Here is a 20090-nt window from a genome sequence, read left to right as displayed (position 1 = left end):
GTAGAAAGACCCTGTTTTGGTCATAAGTTTGCGTCACAAGCAAGTTTTGGTCATATTTTTTTTGCGCGGGGGTCGATATCTTGAGTGGGGAGGGGGGTTTCGTCCGCCTTCCCCCTCTAAATCTGCTACTGTAAATCTCTTTTGTAAAAAACTAACTTTCCTTCAGCATACCTAAGAGCAGGTAAATGTTTTTCATGAATTATTCAAAATTCAAAACTAGTAAAACACTTTAAATGCATCTTCAAGGGACCAAATTTTGTGAAAGTAGTTTTGGTCATATTTTTTTTTGCGCGGGGGTCGATATCTTGAGTGGGGAGGGGGGTTTTGTCCGCCTTCCCCGTCTAAATCTGCTACTGTTAATCTCTTTTGTAAAAAACTAACTTTCCTTCAGCATACCTAAGAGCAGGTAAATGTTTTTCATGAATTATTCAAAATTCAAAACTAGCAAAACACTTTAAATGCATCTTCATGGGACCAAATTTTGTGAAAGTAGTTTTGGTCATATTTTTTTTTGCGCGGGGGTCGATATCTTGAGTGGGGAGGGGGGTTTCGTCCGCCTTCCCCCTCTAAATCTGCTACTGTTAATCTCTTTTGTAAAAAACTAACTTTCCTTCAGCATACCTAAGAGCAGGTAAATGTTTTTCATGAATTATTCAAAATTCAAAACTAGCAAAACACTTTAAATGCATCTTCAAGGGACCAAATTTTGTGAAAGTAGTTTTGGTCATATTTTTTTTTTGCGCGGGGGTCGATATCTTGAGTGGGGAGGGGGGTTTCGTCCGCCTTCCCCCTCTAAATCTGCTACTGTAAATCTTTTTTGTAAAATACTAACTTTCCTTCAGCATACCTAAGAGCAAGTAAATGTTTTTCATGAATTATTCAAAATTCAAAACTAGCAAAACACTTTAAATGCATCTTCAAGGGACCAAATTTTGTGAAAGTAGTTTTGGTCATATTTTTTTTTGCGCGGGGGTCGATATCTTGAGTGGGGAGGGGGGTTTCGTCCGCCTTCCCCCTCTAAATCTGCTACTGTAAATCTCTTTTGTAAAAAACTACTTTTCCTTCAGCATACCTAAATGTTTTTCATGAATTATTCAAAATTCAAAACTAGCAAAACACTTTATATGCATCTTCAAGGGACCAAATTTTGTGAAAGTAGTTTTGGTCATATTTTTTTTTGCGCGGGGGTCGATATCTTGAGTGGGGAGGGGGGTTTCGTCCGCCTTCCCCCTCTAAATCTGCTACTGTAAATCTCTTTTGTAAAAAACTAACTTTCCTTCAGCATACCTAAGAGCAGGTAAATGTTTTTCATGAATTATTCAAAATTCAAAACTAGCAAAACACTTTAAATGCATCTTCAAGGGACCAAATTTCGTGAAAGTAGTTTTGGTCATATTTTTTTTTGCGCGGGGGTCGATATCTTGAGTGGGGAGGGGGGTTTCGTCCGCCTTCCCCCTCTAAATCTGCTACTGTAAATCTCTTTTGTAAAAAACTAACTTTCCTTCAGCATACCTAAGAGCAGGTAAATGTTTTTCATGAATTATTCAAAATTCAAAACTAGCAAAACACTTTAAATGCATCTTCAAGGGACCAAATTTTGAGAAAGTAGTTTTGGTCATATTTTTTTTTGCGCGGGGGTCGATATCTTGAGTGGGGAGGGGGGTTTTGTCCGCCTTCCCCCTCTAAATCTGCTACTGTAAATCTCTTTTGTAAAAAAACTAACTTTCCTTCAGCATACCTAAGAGCAGGTAAATGTTTTTCATGAATTATTCAAAATTCAAAACTAGTAAAACACTTTAAATGCATCTTCAAGGGACCAAATTTTGTGAAAGTAGTTTTGGTCATATTTTTTTTTGCGCGGGGGTCGATATCTTGAGTGGGGAGGGGGGTTTCGTCCGCCTTCCCCCTCTAAATCTGCTACTGTAAATCTGTTTTGCAAAAAACTAACTTTCTTCAGCATACCTAAGAGCAAGTAAATGTTTTTCATGAATTATTCAAAATTCAAAACTAGCAAAACACTTTAAATGCATCTTCAAGGGACCAAATTTTGTGAAAGTAGTTTTGGTCATATTTTTTTTTGCGCGGGGGTCGATATCTTGAGTGGGGAGGGGGGTTTCGTCCGCCTTCCCCCTCTAAATCTGCTACCGTAAATCTCTTTTGTAAAAAACTAACTTTCCTTCAGCATACCTAAGAGCAGGTAAATGTTTTTCATGAATTATTCAAAATTCTAAACTAGCAAAACACTTTAAATGCATCTTCAAGGGACCAAGTTTTATGAAAGTAGTTTTGGTCATATTTTTTTTTGCGCGGGGGTCGATATCTTGAATGGGGAGGGGGGTTTCGTCCGCCTTCCCCCTCTAAATCTGCTACTGTAAATCTCTTTTGTAAAAAACTAACTTTCCTTCAGCATACCTAAGAGCAGGTAAATGTTTTTCATGAATTATTCAAAATTCAAAACTAGCAAAACACTTTAAATGCATCTTCAAGGGACCAAATTTTGTGAAAGTAGTTTTGGTCATATTTTTTTTTGCGCGGGGGTCGATATCTTGAGTGGGGAGGGGGGTTTGGTCCGCCTTCCCCCTCTAAATCTGCTACTGTAAATCTCTTTTGTAAAAAACTAACTTTCCTACAGCATACCTAAGAGCAGGTAAATGTTTTTCATGAATTATTCAAAATTCAAAACTAGCAAAACACTTTAAATGCATTCTCAAGGAACCAAATTTTGTGAAAGTAGTTTTGGTCATATTTTTTTTTGCGCGGGGGTCGATATCTTGAGTGGGGAGGGGGGTTTCGTCCGCCTTCCCCCCTCTAAATCTGCTACTGTAAATCTCTTTTGTAAAAAACTAACTTTCCTTCAGCATACCTAAGAGCAGGTAAATGTTTTTCATGAATTATTCAAAATTCAAAACTAGTAAAACACTTTAAATGTTTCTTCAAGGGACCAAGTTTTGTGAAAGTAGTTTTGGTCATATTTTTTTTGCGCGGGGGTCGATATCTTGAGTGGGGAGGGGGGTTTCGTCCGCCTTCCCCCTCTAAATCTGCTACTGTAAATCTCTTTTGTAAAAAAACTAACTTTCCTTCAGCATACCTAAGAGCAGGTAAATGTTTTTCATGAATTATTCAAAATTCAAAACTAGCAAAACACTTTAAATGCATCTTCAAGGGACCAAATTTTGTGAAAGTAGTTTTGGTCATATTTTTTTTTGCGCGGGGGTCGATATCTTGAGTGGGGAGGGGGGTTTCGTCCGCCTTCCCCCTCTAAATCTGCTACTGTAAATCTCTTTTGTAAAAAACTAACTTTCCATCAGCATACCTAAGAGCAGGTAAATGTTTTTCATGAATTATTCAAAATTCAAAACTAGCAAAACACTTTAAATGCATCTTCAAGGGACCAAATTTTGTGAAAGTAGTTTTGGTCATATTTTTTTTTGCGCGGGGGTCGATATCTTGAGTGGGGAGGGGGGTTTCGTCCGCCTTCCCCCTCTAAATCTGCTACTGTAAATCTCTTTTGTAAAACACTATCTTTCCTTCAGCATACCTAAGAGCAGGTAAATGTTTTTCATGAATTATTCAAAATTCAAAACTAGCAAAAGACTTTAAATGCATCTTCAAGGGACCAAATTTTGTGAAAGTAGTTTTGGTCATATTTTTTTTTTGCGCGGGGGTCGATATCTTGAGTGGGGAGGGGGGTTTCGTCCGCCTTCCTCCCTCTAAATCTGCTACTGTAAATCTCTTTTGTAAAAAACTAACTTTCCTTCAGCATACCTAAGAGCAGGTAAATGTTTTTCATGAATTATTCAAAATTCAAAACTAGTAAAACACTTTGAATGTATCTTCAAGGGACCAAATTTTGTGAAAGTAGTTTTGGTCATATTTTTTTTTGCGCGGGGGTCGATATCTTGAGTGGGGAGGGGGGTTTCGTCCGCCTTCCCCCTCTAAATCTGCTACTGTAAATCTCTTTTGTAAAAAACTAACTTTCCTTCAGCATACCTAAGAGCAGGTAAATGTTTTTCATGAATTATTCATAATTCAAAACTAGCAAAACACTTTAAATGCATCTTCAAGGGACCAAATTTTGTGAAAGTAGTTTTGGTCATATTTTTTTTGCGCGGGGGTCGATATCTTGAGTGGGGAGGGGGGTTTCGTCAGCCTTCCCCCTCTAAATCTGCTACTGTAAATCTCTTTTGTAAAAAACTAACTTTCCTTCAGCATACCTAAGAGCAGGTAAATGTTTTTCATGAATTATTCAAAATTCAAAACTAGTAAAACACTTTAAATGTATCTTCAAGGGACCAAATTTTGTGAAAGTAGTTTTGGTCATATTTTTTTTGCGCGGGGGTCGATATATTGAGTGGGGAGGGGGGTTTCGTCCGCCTTCCCCCTCTAAATCTGCTACTGTAAATCTCTTTTGTAAAAAACTAACTTTCCTTCAGCATACCTAAGAGCAGGTAAATGTTTTTCATGAATTATTCAAAATTCAAAACTAGCAATACACTTTAAATGCATCTTCAAGGGACCAAATTTTGTGAAAGTAGTTTTGGTCATATTTTTTTTTGCGCGGGGGTCGATATCTTGAGTGGGGAGGGGGGTTTCGTCCGCCTTCCCCCTCTAAATCTGCTACTGTAAATCTCTTTTGTAAAAAACTAACTTTCCTTCAGCATACCTAAGAGTAGTAAATGTTTTTCATGAATTATTCAAAATTCAAAACTAGCAAAACACTTTAAATGCATCTTCAAGGGACCAAATTTTGTGAAAGTAGTTTTGGTCATATTTTTTTTGCGCGGGGGTCGATATCTTGAGTGGGGAGGGGGGTTTCGTCCGCCTTCCCCCTCTAAATCTGCTACTGTAAATCTCTTTTGTAAAAAACTAACTTTCCTTCAGCATACCTAAGAGCAGGTAAACGTTTTTCATGAATTATTCAAAATTCAAAACTAGCAAAACACTTTAAATGCATCTTCAAGGGACCAAATTTTGTGAAAGTAATTTTGGTCATATTTTTTTTGCGCGGGGTTCGATATCTTGATTGGGGAGGGGGGTTTCGTCCGCCTTCCCCCTCTAAATCTGCTACTGTAAATCTCTTTTGTAAAACACTATCTTTCCTTCAGCGTACCTAAGAGCAGGTAAATGTTTTTCATGAATTATTCAAAATTCAAAACTAGCAAAAGACTTTAAATGCATCTTCAAGGGACCAAATTTTGTGAACGTAGTTTTGGTCATATTTTTTTTTGCGCGGGGGTCGATATCTTGAGTGGGGAGGGGGGTTTCGTCCGCCTTCCCCCTCTAAATCGGCTACTGTAAATCTCTTTTGTAAAAAACTAACTTTCCTTCAGCATACCTAAGAGCAGGTAAATGTTTTTCATGAATTATTCAAAATTCAAAACTAGTAAAACACTTTAAATGCATCTTCAAGGGACCAAATTTTGTGAAAGTAGTTTTGGTCATATTTTTTTTGCGCGGGGGTCGAAATCTTGAGTGGGGAGGGGGGTTTCGTCCGCCCTCCCCCTCTAAATCTGCTACTGTAAATCTCTTTTGTAAAAAACTAACTTTCCTTCAGCATACCTAAGAGCAAGTAAATGTTTTTCATGAATTATTCAAAATTCAAAACTAGCAAAACACTTTAAATGCATCTTCAAGTGACCAAATTTTGTGAAAGTAGTTTTGGTCATATTTTTTTTGCGCGGGGGTCGATATCTTGAGTGGGGAGGGGGGTTTCGTCCGCCTTCCCCCTCTAAATCTGCTACTGTAGATCTCTTTTGTAAAAAACTAGCTTTCCCTCAGCATACCTAAATGTTTTTCATGAATTATTCAAAATTCGAAACTAGCAAAACACTTTAAATGCATCTTCAAGTGACCAAATTTTGTGAAAGTAGTTTTGGTCATATTTTTTTTGCGCGGTGGTCGATATCTTGAGTGGGGAGGGGGGTTTCGTCCGCCTTCCCCCTCTAAATCTGCTACTGTAGATCTCTTTTGTAAAAAACTAACTTTCCTTCAGCATACCTAAGAGCAGGTAAATGTTTTTCATGAATTATTCAAAATTCAAAACTAGTAAAACACTTTAAATGCATCTTCAAGGGACCAAATTTTGTGAAAGTAGAATGTTCCGAAGCCAAAGATTGAAAAATTGAAATACAGACAAATTTCAAAAAATGTAAGGATAGTTTTTGAATTTTAAAAAAAAATTTTTGAATGGTTTCGTTCAAAATTCCTAATAACTATTTTTCTTGAACAATTCATTTAAATACATAAATAACAAATTGACAAAAACTCTTAACTTCGGCCAGCCTCTTCTAGCTCTGTGTTATGTTTCTTGTTACCGGTATCATCAACGAGACTACGTAACCTTAAGAGCTTTTTTGAGATTGGCTTTTAAAATTGGCTTTTAAAACAGACCCTACGCCCTAGTTCCTTTTCAGTCTTCGAGAGTGGTCAGAACAGTTGTCTCGTCAAAATGCTTTTACAGACTTTCAATAGCAAAATAATAAGCTACTACACTCGATAGAAAATGCTCATGAATAGAATGCAGGGGATTTGGTGCTATACACTGCTTGATTGCAAGGTTCAAAAAAATAACAATTGAAAAATTGTTGGAGAGTGCGCTACCAATTAATTAAGACCAGTTATCCACGAAAAAAGGACCAACATAAGAGTTCTTGTGCCCTGCTTAAGAACTACATGCAATTTTTTTGCTTATTTTTCTGGGCTGGGTAGTGTTGCCTCGCCCTCTCACCCTCAAGCCACGAGCACTGATCACAGTAGATCAGACAAAAACTCTAAAAATTGGCTCATAAATTTTACCCCCGTGATTTATTTTTTGTTACTGATTTTATCAAAAAAAGACGCGACTACGAAACTGTGAGAAAAATGGCTTTTTCCCAGGAGAAAAACTGAGCACATTTTTGAAACAATACAATTATAACAATTTTTTTTTTTAATTCTCGTTGAGGAAAACAAGCAGCAGGTGTAGCTTATATCCCATTTTTTTGGTTTCAATTTTTTTGTTGTTTTTTGACTCTTCTGATATTTCAGACCTAATGATTCCATTCCAGGATGTTATAAGTCCTCACATTTTGGAACAAACAATTTATTAAAACCAACTGCTACTTTGATATACGCAAAACTCAACACGAACAAAAAGATATTTCAAATTGCTTAAATTATTTGAAAATTTTGCTAAGAAAATCAAAAAGCTTATAAGAATTACATTTTTCAACCTTCACTAGACAAGTAGCGTCACGTACAAACTGATAAAATTTTTTGAGCATCCCGTTATTTGAATCAATTATTGTTCTTGAATTAAGATTGGTAAAATTAATGAGCCTGCTTAATTTTCAAACGCTACAAAGAAATAGTAAAATGATAAATTAATATGTAACAGGGCAAAAAAAGCTCACATGTGAATGTTTTTTTCAACTTCGAATATAAAACATCAATAGTTTCATTCAAATTTTGCTAAATAAAAATTCAAAAATTAGTTTAAAAAAGAATCCCCCGACTCAAATTATTCCGTCACATTTTCACAATTTGGAACAACTAGTCTACAAAAAATTTGTTGCTGAATATTTGGCTAGTTTTTCAAAGTTTCAGTAGATTTTGTTTTGTGTTTTTTTGATACAGAAATTTTTTGCGGCTGTAGGATTCATTTTATCTATGCATGCAAAAAAATAATTCAACACGCAAGCTTTGAAGTTGAAACGAAAAAAAAAGTAGCTATTTTGGCAGAAAAAGTTTTCACAATACCGCTGGCAGCTTACTTTGAAGATCAAGAATCATGTCGCAAAATAACGTCGGTAAGAAATTGTTTTAAAATATAATATTTCTGTAATACTTGTAAAACGCAGAAAAAGGAAACAGTCTCCCACATGCAAAACTGACAAAAAATATCAATTTTAATTTTGCTTCGTCCCATCAAAATAATTGAACTGAAATGTGAGCCACTAATATGCACTGTTGAAAAAGAGGTTACATGACTAATGAGAAGAATGAAAAAAGGGTAATTCCATTTGTATAATAGAAGTTGTTGGGTGGATACACCTGTCTCAAAAAAAATTAAATAAAAAAAAAACACAGAAACTTTTCTATGTTTTAGGTTTTTTTTTCGTTTAGAAAAATTGCACCATCTTTTGTCATGAAAATATAGGCGTCGAAACAAACTTAAGCAAAGGTCTGACTTTATACCAAAACGGAAATAATTTTTATCTAAGTGGTGTTCTTGTTTTCTTCCAGGTAAAACTTAACTGCAGCGTACCTTCTCTACTACATACTGAAAAAATTTTGTTCAATTTTGCTTGTTTTTCGACGGATTTCGGACTGATGTGCTATGCTTTGCAACTAGACCAATGCAAATGAAATCACTTACAACTTTTCAACTATCATTTCTTTCGAGGTTGATAAACGTAATTATAATTTCAAATGTTGTTGAAACCCGATTGTTTCGAGCAGGCTTTTTCTATGAAGACTATTGTTTTCTTGCTCCGAAACTGAAAATAGGGATGAAATTTGTCTTTGGGATATTTTTCATCTATCGCAATATGAGGTACTGCAAATGCTCATCCTCATCCAATGGGTGGAGCGATATGTAATTTAAATGTTTTTTCAATGGTGATAGAACTAAGTTTTAAAGAAAATTAAATGAATATCTAAGTATCGAAAAAAAATGGCTTGATAATTTTGTTTTCGCCTAATTTAGAACGAGTATAACCAGTTAGTAGTTCTTGTTTTATAAAAAACATGATTTTTCATTTACACCGGAAAATAGTTTTGGAAAACTTTTCTGAAATGTTTTTTGCATTTTTCGAAGACAACCATTATCATTTAGGCCTCTTTCAAACATTTCCCAGGATCGTATTCTTTTCTCGTCCTGCACACAACCGAGCACACAACGGGAATAGTTTGAAAACTGTTATTTAATGAGTGTGGTCGAAACATTATATGCGACTCGCAACCGGCTATCCTTGTTTTGACTGCTTTTTCAGTGCTAACTGTTTTCCTACTACAAATTTCTGCAAAAATTAGGCAGTGGCAGTTTTTGCAGCAACTTTTCCTTCAAAACGAATAATCCACAGCGGAAATGAACAGCATGCGAAATTTTTCAGCTTAAACGGAGAACCGCTGTTTTAAGAACTACAATCCTATTTTTTTGGTTAATACTAACGTTAGTTAACCCAGAAGCATCGAGCACGGATCTTAGTGGTTCCCACAGTCTGCTCTTTTGATTGAGAGGCAAAGACCTAAATTCTTCACCGTTCCTCCGGCAATTGCCTAATTCCAAAAAACGGCATAAAAAACTATACGACCTTGTAATTAATTGCTGTTTTCTTGTCAAAAACTCTTTCAACTTGAATTTCTTTCAAGATAATTTTGAGTTTTGACACAGAGGTGAAGCTGCGCTTCGCAAACACAGGCCAGAATTTTTTAATAAAATTAAAATTCTCAGACTTGCGAGGGTAGCTTCGAGAAATCCAGTAGTTTACAAAACTCTTAGCTTTGGGAGAACAATTTGTGGGGAAAAATTTCCCTCACAGACATTTACCAAAGCTGTAGAAAGGGGGGTACTGTAAAAAGAGACTTGGCGTTTATGCAAGCACACAAGGGAGTGAGCGGTCTTTCCTTTGATTTCACCTATTTGCAAATCGAAAAGTAGATTTCGAAAAAAAAACTATTTTTTTTAAAGAAAATAGAAAAAATGACAGAAAAGAACCAAACCTCATACTATTTCATCAATTTTTTATACGCGGAAGCGAAGCTGTGCTTCGCAAACAATAGCGAGAACACTACAACATGCAGCTCTATGAAGTGCAATAAAAAGATAAATAAGCCTCGAATAAGGAAAAAATCGGCTACGTCTAGGGTTCGATCTGCAACCTAGAGATTATGTGTTTCACAAACTAACCACTCAGCCACTGACACCTAATTAATAAGCGTCTTCACTTAGTTCATTACTATTAATCAAAACTACTAGACCATAAAAAGTAGAAAGCAGATCCTAAGAAATTTACAATGCACAGATCATGAGTACAGCAAAAGTACCACCAAGTAACTGAACACTTTGAACGAACAATTTCATTTGCAAGTTAGTTTGAAAAAAAGTAGGTTCGTACTAATACGCTAACAAGCGTACGCTTAAGCGCGCTAGTGTAATCCAACAGGAACAATCTTATTGAATCATAAATAAAAAATCTTACTTTTTCAAAATAATAAGCGTGAAAGGCGTACCAGATAGCATATAAAAAACACAGAAAATCAGCCGCAAAAATGAGGACGAAAATCTCAGTTCGAAAAACAAACATTCTTTTTTAAAAAAAAAACAACAAAAAATTTATTACTACCGCAAATGAAATAGGCAGCAATTTTAATTGTATTTTAGAAAATTGAGCATTTCTGAGTAGCAGAGAGTGTAGTTGTTTACGGGAAAAAGTCTAGTTCCCGATTTAAAGTCGCTAGCTCTCGCAATTGAAATTATGGTACGTTGTTTGAAATAAATATCTTTTTTCGGTTTATTTGAAGAATTGAAAATGCATCAACTGTGTTAATTTATTACTAAACGAATGTCAATGCACATGCTATCAAAGCGGTAAGGTGACCCAAGAGTGGCACCAACATTTGCGACTTAGGCTAGAAAAAAGAGTCGTACTATTACAGCACGATCGCTAAAGCTTGCGTGTGTAAAAACCCTGTGCTACTTATTTGATCAAAAGATTGTTAAGTGAAAACTCAATTGTTAGGTTACCTTCTAGAAGTCACTTCAAGGAGAGCACTAGTTTAGGAAATGCTTATGTACAAAAATTATACAAAAACGCATTACATCAACAATATGAATGATTAACAAATTAATGAACAACACCCTTCATCTTTAGACCTGACAAGATCGAACAACATAAGTAGCTTAATTATTTGCTTAATTACACTTGCCAATCAAATTTCTGAGACACGAATTCAAACAGCGAAATTCAGTCTATTTTTATGTGCTTTCCGAATTTAGAACTAAGAAAAGCACAAATTTGATCATTAGCTAATACATTTTAGAAATTGAAAAAATTAACAAGAACTAGGAAACAATGAAAGTAACCATTCAAATCTAACTACTACAGAAAGCACAAAATCATAACAAAAATTAATGCAATCTGAGCAAAATCGAAGCAGTCAGGTTCTTTTGGTAGAAAATCCAAAGATTTTCATTGACAAGCTAGTGAAACTACAGAGCTGTTATCGATGCATGCCCGAAATTGCGGCTTTACTTGATACCATAAATTGGAGAACCCAGTGATCAATAAATATACAAAACTATCGCCATTTCCCATCTACTTTTTAACCTCAAATCACTTTTCAATCGGTTCACTTATTTCACCCAAAATAAACTAAATGATTTACAATAGTTTTTTAAATTACGTTTGTACAAGGCATTGAATTTCAACCAATCAGATTCGAACATTATCAATTCTGGTTTCCAGTTTTTGATCTTAAGAAACTGAAATGAATAATAAAAAACACCAGCTCTAAGCTAATATTTAGAAATCCAGTAACCAAAAAATTCAAATCAAGCCTAAGGTTTTTGGTTAAATGATGACTTCAAAAAGGGTATCTCCATGAAGTGTAACTTGAAGAAATCTTTTAGAAGTTAGTTATAATCTCGTCAATTGACCCAATTATCATTTTTCTTATTTTCTTCAAAGACTTCACTTTCCCCTTAGGTAGTTTTTCAAAAGACGATGGGAAATGAGACAGGGCTTAGAGAAATTATTTTGATTTGGTTAATTAAGTTAAGTAATTTTAATTGCATTCTATTACATTGCAGGACGACAGGCGAATAAATTAGTTTAGCACTCAAGTTATGTGATTAAATCAAGACAATATCTTCAGTCGAACCCAACAAGTACGCGAAGATCAACAAAGAAAAAACTGTCTTTCTCTGCACCAGAAAACTATTCAAAGTCATGTTATTCAATACATTTGAACATGAACAAGCGAAAATTGGTAGCATTTCAATAAAAGACAATTCGTCGCAAAGCAATATTTATTTAAGTAATTCGAAGCGAGATGGTTATTTTTTTTCTAAATGACCCGTAGATCTAGCCGCTTGTTAGCATTTTCACGAATATTGTCTCGACTATAAAGTTTATCCACAATTTTTATTAGCGTATGTTGATTCGTGACAAAACAGCTCAATCCACTTTTTAACTACTTAGCAAAAAAGCCAACACTTAAAAATCATGTCAACACATGTAAAACATTTCCTAAAGAAAAACATTTACTAGCATTGAGAACAATTTTGTCACAGTTTTCTCAAGAGAATAAACTTCAAACAGGAACTGATTTGAAAAAAGATCAAGAAAAAAACTGCTGAGAGAAGATTGGATAGAAAGCGAACTAAAAGCGAATTGGATGAGAGAGGAGCAGCGAAATAATCTGGATTTATTCATCTCCTTGGGAGAGAAATGTTATCTCACAAGTGACAACACCAAAGCACGTCAATTTATCTGCACCTTGTTACCAAAGGTCTGCTAAGGTCTAACCGACCATGAAATCAAACACATTACTTTTCATTTGGCAACAGGGTTAAAGGAAAGCACAAATTTGCTAAGACTCTTTCGTCAACAAACTATTTTTTTATTTTCAACATTTAAGAGTTTTTTGCAGTTTGCAGCATTTCACCGGTCCTTAAACTTGAACATAAATTTTAAGGTTTTGAGCAATTGCAGAGTTTAAAGTTGAGCTCGTCTTCTCGTCAAATTAGACTATGCAAGTCGAACTGTAGGTGAATTCGCACGCATGCACTGTAAATCGTAGAGCATCTCAACAAGTGCTGTTGTCTTCCACATTGACAGAAGTGAGAATAGCTAGCATCTGTGAGAATGAGGGTCTCTTCATCGCACACTCCTCCCAACACTTGAACATGATCTCTGCCACTTGCGGGGGACACAGATGGGCAGGGGGCACGTCTAGTTTCAGTTCGCCTACTGTCAATCCCTTCAGAACTTGTTCGTTTGTCAGTTCAGGGTAAGGAAGCACTCCCAGACTGAACAATGCAAAGATGTGAGGGTGACAGAAATTAGCACTTTCTCATTACATCCCAGCGTCAAGTTTTACACCACCAAAATAAAATAAAAATCAGTCCATAGTTTAACTAGTCTGGAAGGTTTCGTTACTAGAAATAGTCTGGATATAAACGGAATGAGTACAGAAACCGAACAAAAAATCGATAACTTTTTCCGGAAAAATATTTGTTAATTCAACTCAGATCGGTGCTCGGTTATAGAATTTTTCAGCAACATTTTTGGAAAATGCTTCCACGGGAAGTTAACTTCCTTAGGAAGGCCCAGAGGATCTAACAAATCCAAAATCCCATATATCTAGACAAAATCGCTTGTCCTAATTTAAATTTGGTCCATCGAAAGGATCGATGGAACATTTCTTTGTCCACCGTTCGTTCTGGTTCGACTTGCTTGCATAAATAATAAGTTAATACAATGTACATCTTTAATACATGTATTAGTTTATAACATTTAAGACTTGGTTGGATGTCCTAATTCTACTGAAATTACTCTGAAAATGAACCTATTCAGAACATTCTAGAATATTGGTTGAGCTGACCTGAATATTTCCCACAGTGTGACTCCGAACGAGTAGGCGTCACTCATCTGGGAGTAGCTCTCATCGTACACAGCCTCCAGGGGCATCCACCTCAAGGGAATCAACACATTGTGGTACTCGTAGTACTCACTCCTAACACACAACACAACCAACGTCAAAACTGAACTATTCGAAAAACAAACATTCTTTAAGACAAACTCAATTTTACAAATGTTGACAATGTTCTACATTTTGAGTGAGTTAATAGTCAATACTTTTAGCAACTATTATGGATAGATGTTAGTCAGCAAAAAAAAACATAATTTTGTGGTTAAAACATTTTTAGCAATATTATTCTGTTATCTTTATGAATCATCAAAACTCAGTTTAACCAAAAAAACTCGGTTGTACGATCACAAACTAACTACTAAGTTGGTTAACATCCGTCGATCTTGATTTGATTGTAAACTGAACTAAAAACTTGTTGGCTGGACAAATAATACGATTCCAAAATATCCGAACTCATTTATGAAATCGAAATCAAAGAGATGATGTAACATTAGAAGATGATCATGATGACAAAATAGATAGTGTTAAAGGAGGATCCCATATCTACCTGTATACATCTTTGCAGAGGGAGGCACAGGATAGTTTCACCACCAGGTCTGAAGTGAGGAGGAAGTTGCGAGCAGCTACGTCTTTGTGCACCAGTTTGTTGTTGGCAAAGTACTCCAGACCACGCAGAGCCTGAAAACAGAACTCAGATAACCAATTCAGCCAATTAAAAACACGAGAACTTAATAACACATTCAGCCTGATAATCAACTTCTAAATTAAAAACTGAAAACAAAAATTCGTTGAAAACACACTGCTTCAGAATATTTCAAGCTCAACATGTTTCTTAATGTCGGCCCTATCGAGTTGAATTTTTCTGATACAATATACAGGGTGTTTTTCGGATTTAGGGAACACTTTTTCGACAGACAAGAAACTTACCAGTAACCCTTTTACCGCTCCAAACTATTTCAAGAGTTGTATTTCTTCATCGGTGTTACCTGGTAAGCGAGGTGCAGTTTGTGTGAGAGGGACATGGCAGGTGTCTGGGGCAGTCCATTCACGCCTTTAGTCGACATCAGGAATCGTTTCATGTCTCCCTAAAACAGATGCACATACTTTGATTAATCGAAAGAATGTTCCACTTCACTGGCAAAAGTGAGAGCTCTCAAATTTACAATCAATATACAGACCAATCGTACCACACCATTTCCTTAAAACGAACATTTTCAAAATCTCTTTGATTTCATTAGTATTTAAAACATATTCAACAGTTAGTTGGAAAAAATACAGTGAAGGCAACTGAGAATATTGACTTGTTTTTTGAAGAAATCTCAATTTTTGATTTCGAAGAAAAACAGATTGGCCTTAAAGCTCTTTAAAGTTCTAGAAAAATTCATGATTGAGACTTTTTAGATGAAAATTAAGCTCCACTTTCTAAACAAAAATTCGATCACCTTTACACTTTGCTGTTCGATAGTGGAGCTTACCCTCCTTTCAACAAAAGAAACTTAAAAAGAAATCAAAAGTCAACCACCAAAAGTAAACTTGAGCCTGAAAAAAATTTAAGACTTTTCGTGAAAAAATTCCACAGCCTATAAGAACCGGAACTAAGTTCATCGACTCTTAATCTTAGCAGAAATCAGTGTGCTTACAGATTGACTATATGCAAGAGGATTTTAAGAAGGCTAACTACAGAAACATTTGGTTATCTTCCATATTACTTTCAACACCATGCTATAGAAACGTTACTTTCTGACGTTACTTTCATTGCATCATAATTTTGATGTGTAGCAGGAAATATGCAGAACCAACAGACGTTCATCGACTCTTAATCAGTGAGTCGACTTTCAAAACACTACAAGATTTGTGCTAAAAAAGTTTCAGTGCGTCTAACTGCCGTTGATGAATGGTGGGAGCTGGGCCGCGGGCTACATAAAAAAATCACCACTTCACTTACCCACTCGGTGTACTCGAATATGGCGTAAAGTGGCTCCGTCTCGGTGCACACTCCGAACAGTCTGGACACATGGACACTCCTCAACTGTGCATACTGCTCCATCTCACTGTGGAACTTCTCCTGTAGCCAAACACAAAACAATACTATTAAATGCCATTTACAAGAGAAAAGAGCCTTTATATCATCAACCCTTTTTACACAAATGCTTTCGTTACCATGGTTAACATTTTATATCTAAGATTAAATACCAACCCCAATGTATGTGAAATACTATCAACAAAAGAAATATTTTCAAAAATAACAAGTTCTTTCAACGAAACTTAGTCTGACCTGAATAATTATAAGAAAAAACAGACGTTTGAAACTGCATTTCAAAAAACGCCCTGTTTTTAGCGTGCTAAATAGCAAAGACGGAATGGACTGCAACTATACGAAATAAAAAGACCTTACTAAAAAAAACGAGACTGGCCTTAGCTGTAATGAACTATGCTTTCGATTAACGCTTTTAGAGCAATGGAACTAATACAGCAAACACACCAATAAATTGTTTCCACCAAAATATCCTTCAAAAACTTCTTCGGAAGCGTACTGTGAAACGCGTATACCATCACTAGCCAATTGACAAAATTTGAAGCCTACTAAACATCGACATTCATGCTATCGGCGTCTTTAATTTACCGATCTAAAATAATTTAACAGGAAGTAAAATAAAAAGATGCTCCAAAAAATGCGATACGTTAACAGTCAAATAGTATTTTTACCTGCAGTGCTTTGTCCTTGTGCAGAAGCGACTTGACCATGACCAGCTGCTCATTTGACTGACCCCCACCTGTGGCAGTCGTAGATGTCTGCTGACTGCCATTTGACCTCATTGACCTTGACACTGACCCCGTGTCGGATAAGTTGAGTCCCATGGCCACTGCTAGGAAGACGTCTCCGAACTCGCCTCTTCCGAGAAGAGAAGTCGTCTGCAGTTCGTGTCTCGGAAACTGAAGTTTCTCAACATTCAGTGACCTATACAGACAATTACTTCATTTCAACTTCGGTGGATAATAGTCAATACGAAGATTAAGGATGTTACCATTTTTATCACAAAAAGGAGTGGCGCAGAAATCTCTCAATTTTTCTTTATCAAAGGAGAACAAGCAGTTTTGTTAGTAGCTAAATAAAATCTTAATTGCACTAAAAGTATCAGGTGTGTTGATGACACAAAATCATAGAACTCAGCGGTACACCTTGAATTCAACCTTATTCTTATATTCATAGAAGCTCCAAGGGTGGCATAACGTTTTCTACTCTGAAAAGCGTTGGACTCAAAATTTCCAAGAACTCGCCGTTTTTGCAGGGTGACCAGATCGGGCCTCAAATCTCCTGACCCCATCAACGGCTGCTTGCAATCCATCTCCAGCGTCCCTTGACCTTTCACTTGTCCATTGCCCACATTCGGATCTCCCCCTAATCCATTGTTGGCATTGGCCAATTTAGCCAGCTGTTTGTTCTTACTCGCTATGCGCCTCTTGCGACAGTAGATAGTAAGTGCGAGCATGAAGAGAATGTAACCAACTGCACACGCCACTGCAATGAGAATAGTGCGTATGCTCTGACTTCCTGAAAAGAAATCATCAACTAAAAATCAGCCAGGAGTCGCAAAACTTAGTTTCTTTTTTTTTTGCAAAAAATAATACGAACTTCGTTTAAGAAGGTTTTACGAATATAAGAACCACCAAACCCGGTGATCACTAATTTTTTGAGACACTCACCCGGTTTTGAGAAACTCGGCAATCACTTATTTTTCGGTCCGACAATAGTATGCGATAAAAACCCAAAAACATAGTCAACAGATAATTGGAAAAGTGTAAAAACACAAAAAAAAACTCAAAATTTTAACTTTTTTCGTCGTTCAAATTCCTAGCAAAAACATTTCACCTTAAAGGTCTTTTGAGTTTCAGGAAATTTTAGTCATTGGTAATTGTTTCTCGAAGTTATTTAGGGAAAACTGAATCAATAGCAACTTTTTCAATCCACCGGAAACTAAAGTCCATTAAGAAAACTAGAAGTCATTCAAGTTTTCCGAGTCGTTTACACTTTAGTTGTTCGATAATGGAGATTTGCCTTCTTTTAACAAAGAAAAACACCTCAGCTTGAAAAAAATTCAAACGGCAAAACCTTAAATTCGGGCGCAAACAAATTTCAGGGAAGTTTTCTAGTAAAAAAAAACAAAGTCAACAAAACGTTTGTGAGTGAAAAACATGGCCAAGAGAGTTGGAAAAGAATCAATGAAAGCAATATGAAACTAGAATAATTTCAAAAAAGTATCAGGTATCCAAAATTGTATAGATCAGTATCCCGAGCATAATTGCACAATTTAACATAAATCAGGTGAGAAAAAAGTGAGTGGGAGCGAGGAGTTGGACCGTTAACAACAATACCTAGCCAGCAGTAACGGCGCACAATTAATTTTTGCAAAACGACGGACAGCTACTGTAAAAGGTACGTAGCAACTAGCCGCGGGTCACGGTTGGCGAAGCGGAAGGCAGCCATAGAGGCGACACGGCAGAGATTCCAGCCAGCCACTGAGAACTTCCGCGGATAGAGGAATGAAAGTGACACCTACCTCATTGCAGGCTGAGGCATGCTTGGCAATCTTTCGGTCATCAGAAATTTCAAGAGCGTAACCGGCAGAAGTTCCAGCATGAGAGGGTGGCAGGCAGCAGGGAACTTATAACGGTGACGTCCAGAGCGGCGGGACGACCACGAGATCAGCAAGGTAGGAAAATGTCACCTGGATGACAACGCGATTCTGTGAGATGGGCTTTCTCAAGGACTGGAGAAGGGGCGTCTTTCGACGCAAGGTTGTAAATACTGTCGCGTAAACAGTCGTGCCGGTGGATGCGGCCACCGCCAGAGGAACAGGCGAGGGCGTTGTCACCGAAGACATCCAAGCTCTTGGAGCACTCGGGGCTTGAGGACTCTTCGCTTAACAGAGGTATGCCTGGTCGGAAACAAGGCGACTCTGTACTCAGCGGCAGACAAGGAGAGACCGAGGGCCTTCAAAGGGACAATCGAAAGCCAGTCGCCACTATTGACCAGAGAGCAGGACAACAACCTGGCTTTTCCCGTTCCGTGATAGCCGAATCAAGACACTCACGCCAGCTGGTGCCATTGACGATGTCGGTGAGCTTGATTTGAGCTTTAGGGGCCACAGAACACGGGACAGACTGAATAGTTGGTTCATGGTCTTGGAGGGCGGAGACACAGTTTTGCACAGAGCCGGGGGCTTGCTGGGGGGAGTTAATTATGATCTGGTCAGCGAGGGTCTTGGTGTAGACATAACTGCCTTGAAACGCGGCATGGCAGAGCTTGGAGGCGATGGGCAGCCCAATGCCTATCTTCGAAACTGTCCGCGAAGACTGCAAACGTTGACTCTCGGAAACAGCGGAGCCGGTTACTGCTTCAAGAGCACTGTGAACAGCACTGTCGAAATCTGGAGGTCCGAGGAGACGGAACTGGGGTCGCAGGTCCAAAGGCTGAAGATAATCTTCGGAAGCGCAGCGCAGCTGCGAAGAAGGTGAAGCTCCAACTAGGGGGTCTTCGAGCAAGCGAACACTCCATGAGATGCTTGCACTGCTCGACACGCTTGGAAAACATCCGCTGAACAAACTCATGGTTGTCGGAAACTCGAGCGTCGAGGTTCTTCAAGAACAATTGAAGCTAAAGGCCTGAGCGAGGACGTTTACTTTAGCCACAAGCGAGCCGTCGTCGAGGTATCGGACGTTGCAGAGGAGCTCAGGTAACTGGGACTTCAGCGACTCAAGGATCGGCTTGATGATAATGGCAAAAAGAAGCGGGGCGAAGGGGTCGTCTTGTTGAACACCACAGGCGGAGAGCACGAGAGAATCACCAAACTTGAGCCAAGACGGCTAGCTGTGGCAAAACTTGACCCAAGGAAGCAGTTCCGGAAACTGTTCAACCAACCGGGAAACAATGGCTGACCTACTCAAACTGTTGAAGGCATTCTCCAGGTCGACTTGGAGAACGACCAGGTCGGTAAAGACACTGAGGGAGCTGACCCGACTGTTGAGAGCATGCGACACGGATTCGCAGCCTCTCGAAATGCCTACTTCAACTTGCGACCGTAAAAAAATCATCGCTACCTATGTAAGAGTCTGAACGTTCATTGATTCTTGATAAATTTTTTACATTAACCTTAACAAAATGCATTGTTCCCACAACTGAAAGCGGAGAGGAACTTGGCTTTCAAATGAACTAATAATTATTTTACTTTTTTTCCCACGCAAACTTTGTTACCACAATTTATCATCAGAATGGTTCGAGTGATATATCATATTAAAATCCATTTCCTACGCTTTTTTGGAAAAAAGTGTTTGAAATTTTTGCTCGTGGTCTAACATTTGCTAGATAAAATTAAGTTATTTAGGCCACAAAAAGCTTAAATTTACTCCAGCAAAACACATGTTCGAAGCTTAATTTATCGCTTCTTAGTCAACAA

At 37.4% G+C, this 20090-nt stretch overlaps 1 protein-coding gene across 2 annotated transcripts in view; it reads right to left on the bottom strand.

Annotated features, from left to right (window-relative positions):
- Positions 1–11530: 11530 nt before the first annotated feature.
- The window catches only part of LOC134855117 (tyrosine-protein kinase-like otk), a 41109-nt gene continuing 32549 nt past the window's right edge, over positions 11531–20090 (bottom strand). For both annotated transcript variants that reach the window (XM_063871521.1, XM_063871522.1), the window contains exons 14-20: positions 16915–17188; positions 16342–16594; positions 15581–15700; positions 14622–14720; positions 14183–14313; positions 13588–13719; positions 11531–13012 (exon numbers count right to left, since the gene is read on the bottom strand). In XM_063871521.1, coding sequence (XP_063727591.1) covers positions 12790–13012; positions 13588–13719; positions 14183–14313; positions 14622–14720; positions 15581–15700; positions 16342–16594; positions 16915–17188 — 1232 coding nt within the window. In that variant the 3' untranslated portion in view covers positions 11531–12789. The remainder of the gene's footprint in view (positions 13013–13587; positions 13720–14182; positions 14314–14621; positions 14721–15580; positions 15701–16341; positions 16595–16914; positions 17189–20090) is intronic.

The sequence above is a fragment of the Symsagittifera roscoffensis genome, chromosome 10 (genome assembly GCF_963678635.1).
Source record: "Symsagittifera roscoffensis chromosome 10, txSymRosc1.1, whole genome shotgun sequence".
Lineage (NCBI taxonomy): Eukaryota > Metazoa > Xenacoelomorpha > Acoela > Convolutidae > Symsagittifera > Symsagittifera roscoffensis.
This window is presented reverse-complemented; position numbering and strand designations above follow the sequence as displayed.